The 21,167-nt window shown below is 41.3% G+C and overlaps 4 protein-coding genes across 7 annotated transcripts in view; 2 read left to right on the top strand and 2 right to left on the bottom strand.

Annotated features, from left to right (window-relative positions):
• Positions 1–654: 654 nt before the first annotated feature.
• selenoo2 (selenoprotein O2) lies at positions 655–7,710 on the bottom strand. Its single transcript, XM_005752202.2, has 11 exons — positions 7,266–7,710; positions 6,134–6,337; positions 5,849–6,026; positions 5,623–5,753; positions 5,223–5,500; positions 4,986–5,119; positions 4,766–4,797; positions 4,364–4,549; positions 1,606–1,762; positions 1,143–1,334; positions 655–1,053 (listed from the first exon to the last, which is right to left on the bottom strand). Exons 1-10 carry the CDS (start codon positions 7,697–7,699, stop codon positions 1,176–1,178), a joined length of 1,893 nt encoding a protein of 630 aa, XP_005752259.1. The 5' UTR covers positions 7,700–7,710; the 3' UTR covers positions 655–1,053; positions 1,143–1,175.
• On the top strand, positions 7,638–16,674 carry LOC102199443 (zinc finger protein 420-like). 4 transcript variants are annotated; one of them, XM_013915689.1, is made up of 10 exons: positions 7,638–7,656; positions 8,194–8,245; positions 9,038–9,240; positions 9,378–9,476; positions 9,588–9,680; positions 9,995–10,105; positions 12,718–12,841; positions 12,937–14,038; positions 14,253–14,305; positions 15,289–16,674. In XM_013915689.1, exons 2-10 carry the CDS (start codon positions 8,212–8,214, stop codon positions 16,554–16,556), a joined length of 3,087 nt encoding a protein of 1,028 aa, XP_013771143.1. In that variant the 5' UTR covers positions 7,638–7,656; positions 8,194–8,211; the 3' UTR covers positions 16,557–16,674. The 4 variants fall into 4 exon arrangements, with proteins under 4 accessions (XP_013771143.1, XP_013771146.1, XP_013771145.1 ...); XM_013915692.1 differs by lacking the exon at positions 8,194–8,245 and having other exon boundaries at positions 7,639–7,656; positions 9,088–9,240; XM_013915691.1 differs by lacking the exons at positions 7,638–7,656; positions 8,194–8,245 and adding an exon at positions 7,943–8,027.
• apex1 (APEX nuclease (multifunctional DNA repair enzyme) 1) lies at positions 16,671–20,329 on the bottom strand. The gene is made up of 5 exons (XM_005752196.1): positions 20,213–20,329; positions 18,561–18,692; positions 18,287–18,450; positions 18,013–18,205; positions 16,671–17,635 (listed from the first exon to the last, which is right to left on the bottom strand). The coding sequence occupies exons 2-5, from the start codon at positions 18,619–18,621 to the stop codon at positions 17,121–17,123; spliced, it is 933 nt and encodes a 310-aa protein (XP_005752253.1). The 5' UTR covers positions 18,622–18,692; positions 20,213–20,329; the 3' UTR covers positions 16,671–17,120.
• Positions 20,330–20,545: 216 nt separating this feature from the next.
• Positions 20,546–21,167, top strand: part of osgep (O-sialoglycoprotein endopeptidase) — a 7,469-nt gene continuing 6,847 nt past the window's right edge. The window contains exon 1 of the mRNA XM_005752195.1: positions 20,546–20,672. The gene's annotated coding sequence lies outside the window, so the exon portion shown is untranslated. The remainder of the gene's footprint in view (positions 20,673–21,167) is intronic.

The following is a 21,167-nucleotide window of genomic DNA, read 5'->3' as shown; positions in this document are numbered from 1 at the left end:
TTGATGACTGGAACAGGAGCTCCCTTTATCTACTTGTTGTGCTCCATTATCCCTAGAATCTAGGGATCTCAAAGTCCTCGAGGGCTGGTGTCCTGCAACTTCTCCATGTGTCCCTGTTGCAACACTTCTGAATATAATTGGTAGGGTCATTAGCAAGACTCAATAGAACTTGACTGCATGCTGAGGTGGCAATTTAGTCATTTGATTCATGTTACAGCAGCGCATAAGTGAATGAACATGCTGCAATAAAAGTACTTTTAGAAGTACATTTTTCCAAACACTTACATTTACTTCAATTTACTTGAGTAGGGTTAGGGGTTGCCACTTCAAAACATGCAGTCAGGTTCTATACTCTTGCTAATGACCTACTAATTTTATTCAGAAGTTTTGCAACATGAAAACACATGAAAAAGTTGCAGGACACCAGCCCTCAAGGATTGGACTTTGAGACCCCTGCCCTAGATGGTATGTAACTAAATCACACTGGCTTTCTTACTAACGGTCATCTATCTGTATTGCTATTACTATTTCTGAGTAAATGTAAGACATGTACATGATTATAGTGAACAAATGATAAAAAAATAAACACATTTGAGAAATTACAAAATAATTAGGAATGAAATGCTGCAAAGTATACAGGCTATTATTTGCAAATGATTTATTGGGACTTTAATTAACAGGTCTAAAATCATGTTATTTAACAAACAATATATTGTTATTAACTAATACCCACAAATTCTCACATGCTTATGCCACTAATCATATCATGTTCAGCAATTTAAACTTCTTCATTTTGTTACTATTAAGCTATATCCTGATGTTCATTTGTGTTTCAAGCCCAGGCAGATCATTGTGTGACTGGTAGCCTGAGCCATCATACTTCATCAGCAGTGACGTTTCTGTTTGTCTATTTTTTAGTCTTTTCATCAGACACATTTGCACACTGAAATAAAAGTGTGTGATCACACAAATACCAAACTAATTGCACAACAATGAACACCAGAACACAGAGGACTGCATCACATCCTCCTAACAGGAAGCAGGAAATACAGTCTGAGAAGAAAATGGAAAATAAGTGAGTTGTTGATAACAAAATGGCAACAACAGATATCATTTGCTTGTAAAATTGCTGTCCTACAGACCTTCCTCCACCTGCCTCGGAGGCTTTACGAGGATCATGTGACACAAACTGTTTGTGCCCAGGCTGGAGGCTTCCTGTCATATGCGACATCAAGCTCCGCCCCACTGTGCTCCATCTCACCACATCCATCAGGTCCAAACAAAGTTTCAGGATCAGAATATGGTTTCTTGAGAACTTTGAGAACCCTAACAATCTGCAGGACACATTGATAATAACCTTTAAATGACCTGTAACTGGAGGTACAATAAGTTCACTCAAAGAAATGAAACAGCTGCTAGACATGCAACAAGGCAGGTGATGACTGAAACATGTTTTTCTCCACCTAGTGACGGACTCAATTTAACTGACTTGTACTCACTTCAATTAATTCCAACAATAATGCTGAGGTAAACAAGCACTTCAATGAGAAATTCACTACTTAAGGACTACATTAAAGTTTCATGAAAAAAAAAAAGTTGCCTAACCTCAGAGAAGTCTCCTTTTTCTGCAGCTTGAATTGCATTCTGAGCAATGTAATTGCGTAAGACCACACGGGGGTTGATGCCGTTCATCACTTTGAGTCGCTCCTTTATGATAACAGGTAAGTCACTTGTGCTATCACACTCCCGTCCTAAACGCATCCTGAGATTTAAACACATAAAAAAGCAAGATGGTAGAAAAATGATGGGGGTAAAACAGATATTCCTGCTGATTCATACAATCTGAAACATTGTGTAAATAAGCATGAACAGATATTTAGCTAGGCAGCACTGTGGTGCGGTGTTTGCATGTACTATTTATATGTGGCTTCTTTCCAGTATTTTAGCTTCCTTTCATGGTCCCAAGACATACATGTTTGGTTAAACTGGCAATTCTAAATTTCCCTTAGGTGTGAATGTGAGCCCAGGTGGTTGCCAGTCTCTCTGTGTGAGCTCTGCAAGAGACTGGAAACCTGTTCAGGATGTACTCAGCCTTTCACAGCTCCAGCCACCTTACAGCCCTGAACTGGATAAGCAGAAAAAGCTTTTTGTTTCATATTGGATGGATGGATAGATAGATAGATAAATCACGGCCTTGCTGTATTGGTCCATTTTTTTTGTTTTTGTTTTTTTTATTTTTTTTTTTTTTGTTTCAGTTGTTACAGACGTGTCTGGGGTGTCTGAGGGGGAGGAAGGGGGGAAGGTGGAGGAAAAGGAAAAACAGAGGGGAAGAGGGACAGTGAGAAAGGACACTTAAAAAGAAAGAAAATCTCCCGGATCACCTGTTGAGAGAAAAAAAAGACATAAAACATGCAAAAAAAAAAAAGAAAAAAAAAAAAAGCGCAATATAATAAACACAACACCATCCATCCATCTCCATCTTTATCCGCTTTATCCGGGGCCGGGTCGCGGGGGCAGCAGCCTATGTAAAGAGGCCCAGACCTCCCTCTCCCCAGCCACCTCCTCCAGCTTATCCGGGGGAATACCAAGGCGTTCCCAGGCCAGCCGAGAGATATAATCTCTCCAGCGTGTCCTGGGTCTGCCCCGGGGCCTCCTCCTGGTGGAACATGCCTGGAACACCTCACCCAGGAGGCGCCCAGGGGGCATCCTTGTCAGATTCCCGAACCACCTCAGCTGGCTCCTTTCGATGTGGAGCAGCAGCTGCTCTACTCTGAGCCCCTCCCGGATGGCCGAACTTCTCACCCTATCTCTAAGGGAGAGGCCACACAACACCATCGCATTAATCTAGCTAAGTGTAAATAACAGTAAATACTAAATATTGAATGTTGTTTTGCAGCACGCAGGACCAACAGCACAATGTGCTTTGAGGTAGCAGCCAAGAAAGGTGTAGTTTGTGTCTATGAACAGTGCACACCTGTGTGCACACCTGTGTGGATGACCGCGCTTGTATTCAAAAGGTTTCTCCATGTAATGATCTGCTAGATGGTGTAGGGAGACATAGCCCCGTCCCCCAGGGCATCAAGCAGGCATGGAGGAGATCCAGCCAGTACATACCTGAGCAGCCAGCCCCAGACACCAAGAACCACCAACATTTTAATAAATAAATAATAAATTAAAATAAAAAAAATAATGCTGTTCCATCCCAGCGGTGCTGAAGGTAGTCAGGCCATTAATGGCAAAGGAATGGGCTATCTGAGTCCGGCTCTGGAGGTCATCCATTCAAGGCCTTGACATAACCCCTCTCCCATAAGTGCACAGCAGGACTGTATGTGCCACGCCTGAGGGCATCAGCAACCAGCAGGGAGTGTGGTGAGGGGAGATAGGCCTCCATACTTTGGAGGGCCTGAGATGTTCTCAGAGAGGTGGAGTCTGAGACCCGACCTGACATATAGACACAGACAAACAGGCACACACAGACACAAATGTGCATTCCCACCCTCATGCACACATATACAAACACTTGGCACTCACCCAACGTAAAAACAGACACAAATACATATTGCACACACAATCACACTCCCCAAACATACTCTATACCCCAGGTCCAGGTACCCTCGCCCCCAGAGGGGGAAACCACACCCAGGAGACCCAGGAGGTGTTACCCTTTCCCCTGGGGTGGGGGGAGGCAGACCGCCCCGACTCCGCAGCAGCAGGGAGGCCTCACATCCCAGACCCCAATTGGACAGCTAACACCTTCTCCCAGCCCATCCGCCCCAATGGATAATAGAGAACGGGGGTGTGTGAAGATGTGTGCTGCCCACAATATAAAATGAGTTGGATGTGGAGCAGCAGTCCCCAACCCCCAGGCTATGGACCGGTACTGGTCCGTGAGTCGTTTGGTACCGGGCCACGAAAGTTGAGGCTCAGGTGTAAAATTCATGGTTTTTATCGTTTTTATTGTTAACTGTGTTTCCCTGGGTCTTTTCCTGTGTGTTATGAAAAAAAAATGTTTTTTTGGTTTTATACTGGTTTTATTTTGTTGTATTTATCCGCTACACCTTAAAGGCCGGTCTGTGAAAATATTGCTGAACATAAACCAGTCCATGGTGCAAAAAAGGTTAGAGACCGCTGATGTAGAGTACAACAATTATTCTTTTGTTTTGCATCTTCTTTTCAGTTTTTCTGGTAAACATTCATCAGCGATGCTATTCCAACAAATCAGAGTGCAACACAATCAATCACAAGTACCCTCAGTGCTCTTGCAGATTGGGGGATCTAGGGACCAAATCAGTTTTTCAATTAATGTGCTGCACCAGCCGCTTTTGTAGAAGCCATAAAAAAAATTCTGGCTTTCTTTTCATACCTGTATCGACCAATCCAGTGGATCCAGTCATCACGTTGCTTCCTTTTAAGGTCATCTTGGTTGGTCTCGACGAGCTCCTTGAGTCGGCCCAATAATTCAAGCTGTTCGGTCATACCTGGGCTGTCTGCCACCATCCCATACATGAGTGGATTGGTTTGTGCCAGAGACAGGATCATTGCCAGTTCACTAAAAAGAGACATGGTTATGTTTAAAGTTCATTTTAACCCTGGGGTCAAATTTGACCCCATGGTTTCCCTAGAAAACCAATGGGGTCGGCTCTGACCCCATGGGTTCTCCAGGGTTAAGTCCACCTCTAGTGCTTCTTGGTTTTTCCATATATACATATTAGAGTCTTCCACAATATACCCATTTAAAATACCAGAAAACTCAGATTTAACTTACAGATTATCCTGGTAAGATTGGCTCCCGAATTGCTAGCATATAAAAAGAAGAACAGATGTAACGATTTGAAACTACAGTGGTAAGCAAGGATTCGAGTAACATTGGGAGTATATGGTGGGCAATTGGCAGATCTTATATACATGTTCTGGTTGTTCTATGAAAAGAACATCAGCCACCATACACCCCCTCACCGATCTTCCATTGTTGGCTTATTAGCCACCTTTAGCTCCTCAATAGAGGCACACTGCTCTAGGATGAGGTCCACCACTGAGCCCACAGTGGCTCTCTCACTATCGCCCTCTTCAGGCCAGGGGACACGACCCAGCAAGCGGAAGGTGTTTGTGAAATCGGCACCTGGAAGGCATAATACCAAGGCACAATGGTGACAGAGTGAGAGGGAGAGGACATATAGGTAGCTTAATGATTAGGCTTCCAAGAATCCTTTTTTTTTTTTTACCTGTGTTGTGCATGACACGCAACAGATCTGATACAAGCTCTCGGTCCTCTACCTCTTCTATTCTTACAAGGCCCAGCTTTTTCCTCATGATAGATAGGTAGAACGCCTTATACGTGGGCATGAATTCATCCAGGACGGCTCCTGCCTCTGCTGGATCAAGCTCAGAGCCCAACGCCTCAGCTAGGCGAGCCAGGTTCCAGCGGCACACAGATGGCTGTGCTTGGTACGAGTAGCGCCTCTTTTTGTCTGAGGCATTGCTGACAAAGTCTGGATCAAATCTGACACACAGAAAGACGGTCATCATGTATCATATAATACAAGCACAGAATGTAATTTTCAGTTACTATGTCTCCAAACACTGCAGAGTTAGACTGTAAGGCTTCTACTCTCCGCTGCATACCTCTCCATGAAGCCAAAGGGGCCATAGTCCAGGGTAAGACCCAGGATGCTCATGTTGTCTGTGTTAAGGACACCATGGCAAAAGCCAACACACTGCCACTGGGCCACTAGCCTAGCAGTTTGCGTCATCACCTGAAAATAAACAGAAACTGAAAACTGACACACCAGCATGGAATGAACCAACCTAAACAGAGAGTAAAACACGTGAAATTTTTGTTAGTTCTCACCGCTCTGAAAAAAGCCAAATTCCTGTCTTTCCGGATGCTGTGAGCCTGCTGAATTTGAGGATAAAAAGTGCCACCAATATAATCCAGCAGCTGAGCACGGATATCATCCCGCCCGGCACTGGGACCCTGCAGACCTGAGAATTCATCTCGGCCCAGAAAGATTTCAAAAGAGCCAAACCTTCAAAAATGAAAAAAAAGAGAGAAAGAGCCATGATAGCATCTGTTTTTTTAAAAACACCATTATTACTTATATTTTTCTCTCTATACTGCTTCCTGTGTGGCAACCTGATGAATGTAGGAGCGACACGAAGGACAACTGAGCAGCGCTCAAGAATGCGTTGGCCATTGTTGAGTGGATCTCTGCTGACATAAAGGTCAGAGGTAACAAGGGATGCTGCACGAGTGCTGGGTATCCCTAAGGCAGCCATGGCCTCGCTGCAAAGGAACTCTCTGATGCTGGAGCGCAGCACCTTCCTGCCATCGCCGTCTCTGAGAAAATCCAAAAATATGTCAGATTATTCAGCTCTCAGTAACCATCAAGTGGCCAAGCTATCTTAGCAACTCAAACAAAGGCTGAGATAATTTATGATCAATTCCAATCAAGTCATAATACTAGCACAATTCTTAAAATCTGAGAGGGGTTTTCCCCCTTAACTTCAGCTGCATCCAATGGTCCTTAAAGGTGATTTTTTTTTTAAGCTAACTTCATCCACTGGGAAGCCATGGGAAAAAAGTTTTTCTTCGAGTGCTAGAAATGTGGTTAGGAAAGATTGAAAAACTACATCCTTTCGTTATTTATTTACTGATTTATTTTTAATTTGAAGAAAACCTTTTCAAAAGCTCTTTACCCCCAGGTCAGTGTGAAAATAATAATAAATAATGGATTAAGACTGCTGAATTATAGCTACTTTCTTTCTTTTAATTGACAGTCAGATGTTTGCTGTGCATATAACACTTTTGGAATAGTATGATTATTTCGACCTCTGTTAGAGGGAACTTTCTCTGTTTAACCTCCTTAACATTTAATTGAACACCCCTACACTAATCAAATAAGATGGAAAGGCTGGGTGCGCTTATTTGTAACAGGCACACAGCTATTGAGCAGCATTTAATGTGTGCCAGGCAGTTAATCTCTTAAGCAGCTCTGCCCGGGTGAACGCTTTCACGTGAGCTATACTAATGTTTGCTATGTCACTTACTGAAGTGACCTTATTTATCATTTAGCAAGAAGAAAAACGGTCCCGGATGTATAAATATCAACTTTGTCCATGAGATGAGTCTGTATAATGTTTGAAAACTGAGATTATTCACGTGTTCATTAACCTCCTAAGACCTGAACTCTTGTAGAGCAAAATTTAGTATTTTGGTCTAGACGACCCAAAACGTGGTGTCCACACATGTGGGAAGCAAACAATACCTGGAGTAAGGTGTGACTCCTGCGCCTTTCACCTGAACCTCCCATCTCCCGTGTGCACAAGACTCCACTTCACCGAGATACATCACAGCCCCATCTCCGAGCTGACCCGCAAACAGCCCGAACTGGTGCCCGCTGTAGCAGTGCGCCGCTGGCTCGGAGCCTGGCAACAGCCTGGAGCCACTCATATACTCCGGACCCAGAGGATCACTGAGCACCTCCTGCGCACTCAGGCCCAGTAGCGAGAGTGCTGACTGTGATAGTGCCACAAAAACAGGTCGGACCAGCGGTTGGAGAGCCCGAATTCGGGAGAAACAAGCCTCTGGCACCACCCGAGACCCGGGTTGGTCCGAGTCATCTATTGGTAGTTTTTTCAATACGGTGTTATTGAAAGGTAAGCGCCCCAGAGCCGACGGAACACACTCAGCAGACTCCATGAAGACGTCGTGCGGCTTAATATGAGCCAGTCATTCATAATCAGAGCTGTGTGGTGGTGTCTGGGACTTTGTAATGTCAACGAGTGTGAAATAGCCCTCAAGGATTCAGTTCTATGAGGTCTAAATTATGTGTATGAAAATATTAAGTTTAGAAATATAATAATTTGTCATCAGAAGTTTATTTGGGGGAACATGGGACGTTATACAAAGAATATACAAAGAATCTCCAGCAGATGGCGGTAACAAGACGAAGAATGTAACGTAACGTAAAAAAATATATATATAAAGAAGAAGAAGCCCTTAGCAACAAAAATGCAACATGTATGATGTAAATATGTGTGTTTTTAATATTCATACGTTTTTCCTCTAGCAGCTCGCTTAATTTAGAAAAGAGCTTCCAGTTGGATAACGACCGCGTTCAGAGCTGTGTCTTCCTCTGGCTGTGTGGGTAGTTGTCAGGCTAACAGCTAATAGCAGCTAATCAAACTTTTCAGCACCGATCCGAGAAGAAGATGGATTCAGGGGTTTTAATGGCCACCTCCAGAGGTCGGTTTGTGGAGGAACACTTAACACACTAAAACACATTTTCTAAACAATTAGGAGCAGGTCACAGTTGGGTTAACGCAGACATTTAGGGATTCGTTCCTAGCAAAATTAGCTTAAGTATACAACATACCTTTGAAATTAGCTCTGTATGCTAGCTTATTGTCTTATTCCTGTGTGCTAAGGTTACCTTGACAAATAATTTTACAGCATGTCTTATGAACGTGAATGCTGAATGTACAGACTAGGTAGCAAACATGGGGGAAATGAAGGTAACGGAGTTTGAGAAACATTGTTGTTGTTGAACATTCACTTGGAGGTTGCATTCAAAAACAAAAAGCTCCAGTAGGTAATGAACGACAACGCTTTTGCTCACTGTGAACTACAGAATATTATTGTCTAACACCATATTTGTTTTATTGATTATACCGTTTTTTATTATTCAATACAAAAAAAATCACATAATGTCTCGGAAGTAACTGTAAATGATAACTTAAAGTTTACATCCCAAAATCATATATATATTTTAGTGTAATGTAATCGTTAACATCACAAGCTAATGTGATTTTCCAATATGGTGTCTATATACAATTTTTGTCCTATTCTCAATTAAATATAAGATGTAAATTATTTGCATAATTACATTTCATTGTTATTAATTAAATTTTACAGGGCATGCAACCTTCTTCTTTTTTTTTTAAAAAACAACAAAAAAAACTGGATAGTCTGAAACGATGGGCTTTTGGTTAAGCATAAATGGAAGTACAGATTTCAGTGGTTTCTTTTTCTTTACAGGTGACTCATTACCTCTGGCATCACTGCGCCTTCTGGTATCTCCTTTGCAGCTTATGACAGCGTCAATGTGGCAGGTGCTAAAGAAACAGGACGTGATGAACTACTGGAAGGTGGCAGAGTTTGTCTCATTGGTGGTGGATATGGTCCCTGAGCTGCTAATGTGCAAATACAGGACTCAACTGAACCTAGGGTTAAGAGCTAGAGTGAGTACTAATGATAGTTATTTTAAAAAAAATAAGGCTTTAGGCTCATCACCCTCATGGATGCAGATAAACTACATGACTAGTAAACTGTGCTGTGAACAAAGGGCTTTTCTACTTTTTTTCTTCCCCTTAAACAGTATATTCTTGAATTGTGTCGAAATGAAGACCTTGTGAAACCTGAGTTTATCATGCGTTACCTGGACAAGGTTAAATCGTCGCACGCCACCCTGGTAGATGTGAGTGTTTATACACAGATTAAGTTTTCATATTCAGCACACCTGTGTTTGACCCTTAATCCACTTAGTCATGGCTTTATGAGGAACATAATTTTTATACATGTGTTGCAGATAGAAGCCTCAAAAGAGGATGTTACAGTTACCTTTCTTGAGTTGATTCAGACTCTCCTCAAAGACCCTGAAGAGAGACAAGACTTTTTCACGGTGAGGCAGCATAATTTACAACCCGTTAAACCAAATGCACCCAATTGTGTTATTTGTAGTGACAGTAAATTTCATATGAAGCAGATTTCTGTTGTCATTATTGTTATCAAGCTACAATACACCATGTTCTTTATTGTTTACTGTAATTAAGAATGCATGAATGAAAATGCCATAAAAGATAATAATGATGACAGAAACAAGATATCCAAAATGTATTATTTTTAGGGGTTAAAATGTTAAAATAATATATTACACTGCTGCAGTGTCTGGGTGTGGTTTTTATTTGGGTTCCAGTAACATTGTTTTTATCACAGGAAGTCTTTCCTGCAGAGTTTGGATCTCAGTATGACCGTGATCTGCAGACGCTGTTTTGGGAGTTCTACTGTCGACTGGCTCAACTGCTGCCTGTTCCTGACGTTGAGCAGGTGAGAGGTGTTGTACTGATAAATACAGTGTGTAACAATAAAATTTGTTCAATAAATCACTATGATTTAGTGAGTCACTATATAGGATCATTGTACAAATACTGATGTGGTAATATAAAGGAAGTGTTATATGGAGGTTTCCCACAAAATTACCAAAAAGACCCCACCCCAATTAATTGTATGTTTACAGCTATTTGGTACAGCTCTTAAGTTTAATGCAGTTTAATACAGCATATATGAAGCTTCAGTAATTTGAGTCTTTGATGTCAGAAAGTTGGCAATTCTACTTTGTGTTTATTATTACAGTCATGGTGATAGTGATGTATTGAGATTTTATAGAGATGTGACATTAAGTTGTCTGCCATTTTGGACAATCATGGTGACAATGTAGGATCAAGTGAATAAGGCCCCAGTCACTCAGGCCTAAAGACCAGTCCACAATCATCTTGTAGCCACTGGTCATGAGCGAAAAATGAGTGTTCCTGATAGTGATGTGTCGGTCGCGAACGAAATGGCTCTTAGAGCCGACTCTTTGAAGTGAACGACGCGAGCCGGCACCTTATTGGGAGTCGTGGGGTTTTTTTTTTTTCTTTCTCTCACCCTCTCTCTCGCACTTTTTTTCCGCTTCACTCCGCACGCGAGCCTTGTGCTTTGCGCTGGGAAGAGGGGGGAGGGGCAGTAGTTACACTCTCAGTAGCACAGGAACAGAGCGGGAGGGAAAGAGAGCCAGGGACAACAACGTCACATTAGAAAGGTATAGTAATCATCCACAACTATTTTCATTTGCGGATGATAAAGGATTCAGAAAGTTTATTCATGCAGGCCCATATGACAGAGAATGTGCATCTTCTTTTTGTTTTCGTATTTTAATTTATATTTAATTGTGTTGTGGTTTGCAGTGTTTTGTGTTGTTTCACTTTAAATTTGTTTAAAAGGAAAAAGCTGAAAATTTAAATAGTTAAAAGTTGAAATGTAAATAGTTGGTTTTTGTATTATATGATTTATTTATTACATTTTATGTGGAGTGAATAAATAAAAGTATATTTACAGTGGCCCCTAGAGACAAAGCACATAAAAACTCCAAAACACGTACAAAACACAACAGAAGTGCTCCAGGATGTTGGGCGCAGTGTTGAGCTTTTGTTACCTAGTGGCTACACAAGCCAGCAAGTACCAACAACTGGATTTGGTGTGTGGTAGTAACAGGTAAATGAACTTTTTTTTTTTTTCAATTATTTGAACATATATGAGTGCTTGTGTATAAATACACACACACAATACACATGTGCTTTCAATTGTGTAATTTAAGTGATCTAGGTAGCTCTGGTTTGGAAGTTCAGTTAATGCTAGAAATGTGTTTTGGAGTTTGTACGTGATTTTTGGAGTTTGTATGTGCTTTGTCTCTAGGGGTCACTGTATATATTTATATATAAATAAAACCACTTTTTTTTTCTTTTACATTAGTAATTCTTTTTGTGAAAGAGCCGGTTCTCCAAAAAGAGCCTAAAATCCCATCACTAGTTCCTGACTGGTTGTGTTTGGTTGCTCGAGGTTGATGATAGTTGCTGGGAAAATTGCTGAAGCCTCAGTCAGGCAGAGAGTCATTGGCCCTGTACTATGAAGCAAGTTCGGTATACCCAGGATATATTTATGCCATCTGGCTTCAGATTTTTTTTAAAGATTTTTTAAAATATTTTTTAATATACAATAACAATAAAAAGGTTATGTACATAAAATCCAAACAACAAAACTGGTTGAAAACCTACAACTTTCTGTCCATGTAGCATTTATTCCAGTAGTCTTTGCACTATATGCTCATGCTCATCAGTTCACAAAATGTGTTTTTTGTCTAATTCTTAACGGTAAATGGATAAGAGCTCCTTGTATCCTTGTATTTGTCTAACTCGGTGTCTTTGTTTAGCTTTCACTGTGTCAGCATATTTTACTCTGAGCAGTCAGTTTTAGTGAAGTTTCAAGCCCAATGACACAAGAAATTACTGCTAATAAATTATATGTTAAATGAGTCAAAATAAGTTAAAAATGTATTTTTATTAAAAATATATAATAATAATAATAATAATATATTATGAATAATAATAATAATAATAATAGTATTATTATTAAAATGCTTCTGCATTCTTAGTCCTAAACCAGTGATGAATCTTACACCTGTTGTAATTTTAGGATCCTGTATGGGTCTGTATTATAGATGTGTAGAAAACTGCAAAAGGTCGAATCAACACGTAACAAATTAATGCTCTTAAATGAAAGCTGTGACCTAATATTTTAAAACCTACTTATTGTAGTGTCACCTGTTATGACATATGGAAAAAGATAAAGTTTGTGATTAATACGAACTACATTATGTCACTGCTAATAATGCCACGTGCATTAGTAACACTGTTTAGGAACTGGTAACTGTCTGCACTTCTGAGGATTTATGCCTTTTCATTTATTTAATCACTTGTACTAATAATGCCTGAACTACAGTAAAGGCACATTTTACTTGATAATACCAATGGTTCAGGTTGTTTTTAAGCTATTTTTGAAGTTCAAACCTGTGTTTAGGTAATTAATTCAAGTATACTGCATATTTATTACCTCTACCACAGACTGTGTCCTGGCTCAGAGCTGAATCCTCTGCATTGGAGGATTGTATTCATGCAGTCTGTGAACCTGCAGATCTGAAAAATCTGCTCCAACACCACAAAAACCTTGCGCATTTAGAGCAACATGGTTAGTCACTTCTTGCAATCGCATCAATTGTATTTTACATTTTTGTGCAAACCAGTGGAAGTAACTCATGAATCTACCTCATTCCGTTTGTGCAGTTCCACCTTCAAGTATGGGCGACAGCATCGTTTCCTCACTCTCTGCAGTCCTCCCCAGCAGAGGATCAAAATGTATAGAACAGGCCAACGAGTCAGATCCACCACAGGGTACCAGTGAAGACGCACACACTGTGACATTTGTGGATGACATTGCAGTTGAAATAATCGCAGTGACTGATTATGCAGAGGTTGAATTGGGTCCAAGCACTGATATTGAAGTGCTGATGGGAGAACACTGCTTTGAAGGAAGAGGTGCTAATGCAGTGGCTGAAGATTCATTGGTCACATTTGCTGAAGAGAGAGCCAAGGAAGAGGGGTCAGGTGAAGCAGATGAGAAAGAAAGACAAGAAAAATCAAACGCCCATTCAGAAGTGAACATGGTTGACTCGGCATCCCCTCAGCCTGTAATGCCTGCGGGGCCGCATGACTGCCCTGACTGCGAAAAGAAATTCAAGTTTGCGTCTTCACTAATTGCCCACAGAGTCATCCACACCGGGGAGCGCCCTCATCGTTGCAGCGACTGTGGCCGCTGCTTCTCCTTCAGGCAGTCCCTCGACAGACACCGGCACACACACAAAACTGGGCGCAAGTATAACTGCCTCATCTGCGGAAAGATCTTCAACTCCCTGTCAGCACGCACTGAGCACAAGCAAACGCACATGAAAGACTACGTTTACACCTGCCAGCAGTGCAACAAGACATTTAACTGGGAGCTGTCGCTTGCGAGGCATCTAAAAACTCACACTGATGGGCAGACTGCAGACGTGCCTACAGACCGCTGTGAAGATGGGAAAGACTTTGCGATGGCCGAGGCCAACATCAGTGAGGCTAATGTTGAACTCTCTGAACTGCAGTGCCAGGTGCAGGCAGATGATAACTGCAGCCCAGACGGTGAGCAACATAAGGGCAGAGAGCCTCAGGGTCTCATCTCTGAACCTGACAATGATGTCATTACTCCAGTCAAGGTCCGCACAAGTGGGCGCAAACGCAGACCAACCATGAAGATCCAGCTGATAAATTTACAGAAGCAAATGATGACTAAAAGCAGGAACGAGATCACGAGTGCAAACCCTCCTCCACTGAAGCCTTTGCCTTTAAGCTGGTAAAAACTTGCTTTTGATGCGTCATGTTTTAGATATGGTTTAGCTAGTTCCTGATTTTGTTGTGGTGGCATGATGCATGCTCTCTGAAACATAACATCCTGTTTTGCTTACACTTTTTATTACAAGTGTAGTTGTACATATGATTGAGTATAAAAATAATGGGAAAGAGGCTGATTAAAATAATTTTTGATTAATGTCTCTTTTCTTTTACAGTGCAGAACACTCATATGGGTCACCTGTGGTCTCGTCGAAGGATGCTAATGAGAGCAAGTGTTCTTTAGCATTTTGGAGTTACTGAATCTTTGCACCATTAATACAAAATCCCAGAGAGAACAATTCATAAATAAGATTGAATAGAAAGTTTATTTATAATATTTATATAATATTATAAATGTCAAAGTATTGATAGATGTAGAAATTATAACTTTATTAAAAACGCAAGCACACTAATAAAGGAATAAAAAAATCCATTAAGAAATTGAAATAGTAAAAGAAAGGGCGATCATAAAATAAAAATCACATAAACGCAAATCTACAAGGGTGTGCATGAGAAGTGATCAAGGAGGTCACTGATTCTGTTAGGATTGGCTCATTGGGCAGGTGATTTCATGGCACAGGGGATCTGACAGCAAAAGCAAGGTCATCTGGAGGTTTATCCTCAACTGTGGAACAACCAGTTCACCTTGTCCTGGTCAATATTCCTGCTGTGTATAGTTATCGGTACAGTCTTAAATTAATTTTAAAAACTGTACATGAAGGTAGGATTGATGAAGCCAGTGCGAAGTCAGGCTGCCACATAATGAACTACTTGGAAACAGGAGAGCTTAGTTTGTTAATGCTAGAAAAAAAATTGAATTACTTTGAATTCCACCTGACCCCCTCAAAGTCAACTTTTTTTAGTATAAGTATTATATTATGACATATCTAATGAAGCTTCGTCACCTTTGAATCATGTCATTCGGTTTACTTTAACTCAAGGGTTATTTATATAGAGCTGTTCAAAACAAGTCACCTCAATATGCTTTATATAACTGTCAAATAGCATTTAGGGTCACAGGCTAGGCGTATCTGTGGCCTCTTATAGTGCATAGCAGTGAAAATAAGCCTGAAGTACCTTATTAAACAACAAAAAATATAAAAGCATGTAACTGTTAAAACACAAAAGTTATAACAATTTATCCAACATTGATTTTGTTTTATTTTTAGTATGTTTTGTTTTTTTTACTCTCATTTATGATCATTTTGTCAGGTTCTGCAGCAGACAGCTCATCGGCTGCTTTCTCCTGTCCTGAGTGCTCCTTCCATCACTCAGAACAAGCACAGGATCAGCAGCACATCTATGACGTTCACTCCATTGAGATCACTGAGGACAAGTCAGTTCTTCAGGCACTCACAGATGAAGAGGGAAATTTTAGTTGTGCAGACTGCGAGAAAAGCTTCAGGTTCCTTTCCTCACTAAAAGCCCATCAGCGCATCCACACAGGTGAGCAGCCCTTCTCGTGCTCCCAGTGCGGGCGCCATTTCTCTTTCAAACAGTCGCTGGAGAGGCACAAGCAGACACATACCTTGGGACGCCAGTACGAGTGTGTGATCTGCGGGGAAGTCTTCAAGTCCCTGGCTGCTCAGAAAGAGCACAAGAGCACCCACATGGAAAATGGGGAGTACCTGTGTTCAGATTGTGGGCGCGCGTTTACCTGGAAGTCAGCACTGGTGAGGCACCTAAAGACCCACAGCCTGGATGCTGGCAAGTCAGAGGATTCTTACAAATGTCCTCGCTGTGATTTGAGTTTCAGCTGTGCCAGCTACCTCAACAGGCATCTCCAGACTCACCAGGAGGAACGAGTCCATACCTGCAACTGTGGAAAGAGCTTTGCCTACCGAGCAGCTCTTACTGCACACCAGCGTATTCATCAGAAAGAACGGCCACACATGTGCACACAGTGTGGCAAGGGCTTCCTCTACAAGGGAGGTCTTCTGAGCCACATGAAGATCCACTCCAAGGAAATGCCATTCATGTGTTCTTTCTGCGGCAAGAGCTTCAAGAGAGAACGCAACATGAAGAAACACGAGCGCTGCCACACCAGAGAAAACGTTTTCAGCTGCTCACAGTGTGACAAGAGTTTTGTGTACAAGGCAACACTTGTCAGACACGAGCTGACGCATTCAGGTGAGAGGCCGTATCTCTGCTCTGATTGTGGGAAGGGTTTCTTCTCCCACGCAGAGCTTTTGAAGCACGAACGATTCCATACAGGCCACAAGCCCTTCCAGTGTCCCCACTGTGGCAAGAAGTTCACTCAGTCTTGCTACCTTACTATCCATCTGCGTTACCACACCGGAGTCCGACCATACGCCTGCAACGAGTGTGACAAGAGCTTCCTGAGTGCCAACCGCCTGAAAAGACACCAGCGAACACATTCAGGGGAGAAACCTTATGTCTGCGGAGAATGTGGGAAGGGTTTCAGGCAGTCTTATAATCTGAAAATGCATCAGAGGACACACGTCATGAAGTTTCCATAGAAATGATTTATTGTATTGACTGCATTTGAATTGTGTTGCAGGTAAAACACACTGACTAGAAGTTTGTTTGTCATCTTGGCTTGAATTCCTCAAATAATAAAAGTAACAAGGTACTATAGAAATTCAGTCTTTTATTGGTAAGTGTGGCAACAGAAACTTTAACCAAGGTTTGGGACAAAAAATGTTTACAACAAGACACGTTATTTTCTTTTAACAGCAGTTGATTCATTTTACACAGTAACAAATATCTGGCAGTTCCTGAAAATTAGCTTACACATTTTGATTATTTAGTGTTGCATTTGTTATAAAATTGTCAAAAGAAATTTGGATCTCATTTAGGGACAGAATTCAGTTACAGGAAGGAAGGACATTTTATGTAGAGAGGGGGGGGAAAAGTACAAGAAAGTATGTCCTAAACTACCAAGCTGAAAGGCTGATTTTACTGTAAGAGTGAGTTTGAGCAGCACATAGAGAAGACACCTCAGAGTGACCGGATTATACAAGTTGAAACAGACGTATGAACAGACTGAAGGTTATGCAAAGCCTGTTGAACTCAGAATGAGCTTACACAGCTATGTGCAGAGTGATAGGGCAGTGGTCGCTCCCCATCGCTTTGTTGCGGATCTTGCTGTCGCACAAGCCCGGCAACAGAGAGGATGACAGCACAAAGTAGTCGAGCCTCCAGCCCACGTTCTTTGAGCGGGCATTCATCATGTAGGTCCAGAAGGTGTAGGCGTTGGTCTGCTCGGGGTAGAGCTCGCGGAAGCTGTCGACAAAACCTGCCGCCAGTAGCTGGCTGAAGCCTTCGCGCTCCTCGGGGGTGAAGCCGGCATTTTTCTTGTTCCCCTTGGGGTTCTTCAGGTCGATCTCCTGGTGAGCAACGTTGAGATCTCCACACAGCACCAGGGGCTTCTGCATGTCCAGCTCACTCAGGTACGCCCGGAAGTCCACGTCCCAGGTTTTGCGGTAATCAAGGCGAACAAGGCCTCTGCTAGCGTTTGGCACATATGCCGTCACCAGGTAGAAGCTGGGAAACTCGGCAGTGATGACACGGCCCTCCTTATCGTGCTCTTCTTTGCCTAGAATATTAGTCAAAATTAAGTCAGTTGCTTCACCAGTACTTAAACTGTTTGTATAGGTTTAATGTGTTGGTAAAGCATACTAAAAATGTCTCTGTTGGTTTCATCTAAAATTTTATACTGATAAGGCAAAAACATTAGTTTTTCAAGAGCAGGAATTTGGTAATCACACAATGTGCTCATTATGGGAGGACCTTCTAAACTACCAATGGGGCTTCATGCTAAACAGTCCCTATTTGCTGTTATCCACTAATAATTTAAAATAATCATTTACTTCAAACATAGAAGATTACACATCTTTAAAATGTTGCTGTACATGTTTTTTGCCATTTCTAGGCACCATAAATAACTAAGCAGAACACAAAGTTCCCCCTTACCAATTCCATAGGTCACTTTGATGGGTTCAGTCTTGCAGAGCATAGCCACCCCACTGTAACCCTCCTTGTCACCTGATGCAGCCCAATACTTGTGAGGGTACTCAGGCATTGAGGTGATTTCAGCAGGGAGGGCTTTCTCTGCACACTTTGTCTCCTGTAGGCATAAAATGTCTGGATCCTCCTCTCGCACCCACTGGGAAAAGACAAATGTGCTTGTTAGTATTAGTCAGTCTCAAAACTAGCTAATTAATGCTTCTCCAGACAGCAAACTCACATCCAGGCCCTTCTTTTTAACCCAGGCCCTCAGCCCATCCACATTCCACGACGTGATCTTCATGTTTGCGTTGCGTCCGTCTTTGCTGGTCATTTTGTCAGGAGGGTCATCATACAGTATCGGAGCCTCTGGTTCCTTGGCTGCCTTTGCTTTCTTTGAAGGAGCTGTGAAATGAAAGACAAATAGCACAGGGTTGGATAATAGATGATGTTGGAAAATCTATCTATAGTAAAGGAAAAATCCATTTCAGTTCATCAGGGCATGCTGGTAGTACCAGAGGCTGTGTCATTTTCTCCTTCCGCAGCTGCCTCTTCTGCCTTCTTGCCCCTCTTCATACTTGAACTCACTCGGACGGCAAGCACACCTCGCAGACACACAACACGCACACACAACACCACAGGCACCGCTGAAAAACACAACAAGAACCATTTAAGTAATGCATCTGTTCAGTGCACAAAGGTCAAATGCTGCACCAGTATGCAGGACACACAGGACGGAATCTCATACATAATAGAAAACAATCTCAACATTGAGGATTTGTTGTGTTTCCACTTTTATGTCTTTGTGTACACATAATCAGCGTTTTAAAATGTAAGCCACAGCAGTCTGAAACAATCAACTCTGTATATTTTTATATATTGTTTACTCTATTTAATTTGTAAAATGTGTACACACACACACACACGTAGAAAAATATTTAGTATACACATCCAGAAATGCATATACTATTATATATTGTACATTTATTTATTAGTTTCAGATGTAGCCATTCTTGTATTTTGGTTGTTTACATTATTGTATTTTGCACAACTCTGTTGCTTGTGAAGCTCGCACACAAGAATTTCACTCACATGTGCTGTACCAATGTACCTGCACATGTGATGTGACAATAAAAGTGATTTGATTTGATTTGATCATCCTGTGTTCTGGATAATTGCAACCAGCTCTTTTCTGAATCAAGACAAATTCAGAAAATCAGCGTTAGTTCAAGTTTTAATTCAAATAAATTAAAACTAGATTGATTTAGCAGAGCATTTATATAAGTTGTTTGGCTGAATACAGAGCTGTAAACATGATTAAGGCCAACAAACTAGAAACGGAAATTAAAGAAAAAAAAACAATAGAAGGAAATGGAAAAGGTTTCAACACTGTAAAGGTAGCAGGTACACCAGAGACGTCTTGAAGAAATTTCACCAGTATGATCGGCAGTTGCTGACTTATATTATTATATTCAAAGATGCTCAGGGATACATTCAGAACCTTGCGGAGCGTCTTAACTACATCTGAAATGTATTATTAATAAAAGTAACTAATACTGGACAGATGCTGCTGATATGTTTATGTTTGACAGTTAACAATTTGGATAAAATTAAGTCCTTCTATCGCATAAACATACGTAAAACGAAAATAAGCGAACATAAACACAGTGCAGATGAGCAATAAATACGTACAGTAAGTTTTTCTAGTTCTCTCTGTCTGTATGCCGAGAATTAGACTTACAATGGCCGACTTCAATGTGACTATTTACATCCTAATCACATTTTCTGACAAAGCGGAAGCGAGATGAGCTTTTATTTCAGTGCAAGTCTCTGGTTGAGTGCTTTAAATTCAACACATTGTAGAAATTGGCGACCAGCTGATGTAAAATTTATGCATGCATATAATTTAACAGCAACAGAATGAGCTATTAGGAAGTTTGCCATGTTAAACAACAAGTTTAGCTAACAGCAGACTGTGCTACCGCTAGCCTTTTCTCTCTGACAAAGAAAGCATGCGGCCTACGCCGAGAATGAATGGAGAATAAGCAGCCAGCTAACAAGCTTTCCTCCGAGCTTATCTGATTATCAACGAATGCAAATGCGCTGAGAATAATTAGCGTCTTCATTTCAAACACGTTTCGGTGAAAAGACATGCAAATAACCTTACTTGCACTTTCACAACAGGATGTAAAGCCCAGACAACTGCTGCTTCCCAGGCACTCCCCCCCAAACACACACAACAACACACGCGCCACAGCACAGCTAAGACTTCTGTCCACGTGCTTTGCTGAACTACTGACTGTCTAAACACATGCCTGAAAATTACCGAGAAAAATTCCACATTTGTATGTCTTCTTGAAAAATAAATACGTACTTGCTGCTGTAATGTACACAGTTTATTACCGTGGCATGTTAGTTAAGTAAGGCTCTGTTTTTACGTTGTCTTATGTTAAGGGAAAATGTTAAGGCAAAATGGTCTGTCAATCCTACCAGTGTTTGGGTCCTCTGGGCTTCGTTATGGAGGAGCTGAGCTACAGAAATTAGCCCAGCCAGTTAGGTTTACGTGCGTGAAAGTTAAAGCTATATGAATTAAGATTAATGTGACCTACCGAAGGAAATTTTAAAAAGTAGGTAAATATATTTTGTTTTCAAAACCGCATCACCATAAATTTACTTTTGGAAAAAAAAGTCGGTCTGTTCTCTGGCGGTTAGCATAGGAGCTAATTAGACAGCTATCAGGATGCTTATGCTTTGGTTCTTTTAGAATAGAATTGAATAGAATGCCTATATTGTCACTATACAGTTGTACAATGAGATACAGAGCATCTCCTACTCAGTGTAAACATGCTGGGGGGAGGGGGATGTATCCATGATTGTTTATGTTAATGAGAGTGTGGGGGAGTTGGAGGGCGGGGTGGGGTGGGCTGCTTTTAGAATAGAATTGAATAGAATAGAATAGACTAGAATAGAATAGAATAGAATTCAACTTTATTGTCATTGCACATGCACAGGTACAGGGCAACGAAATGCAGTTTGCATCCATCCAAAAGTGCTTTAGTGATATAGATATATTATTTATTTATTAACCTTTATTTTACCAGGAAAAGTCCCATTGAGATTAA

This window comes from Pundamilia nyererei, unplaced genomic scaffold (genome assembly GCF_000239375.1).
Source record: "Pundamilia nyererei isolate P.nyererei 1_Seehausen unplaced genomic scaffold, PunNye1.0 scaffold00348, whole genome shotgun sequence".
Lineage (NCBI taxonomy): Eukaryota > Metazoa > Chordata > Actinopteri > Cichliformes > Cichlidae > Pundamilia > Pundamilia nyererei.
This window is presented reverse-complemented; position numbering and strand designations above follow the sequence as displayed.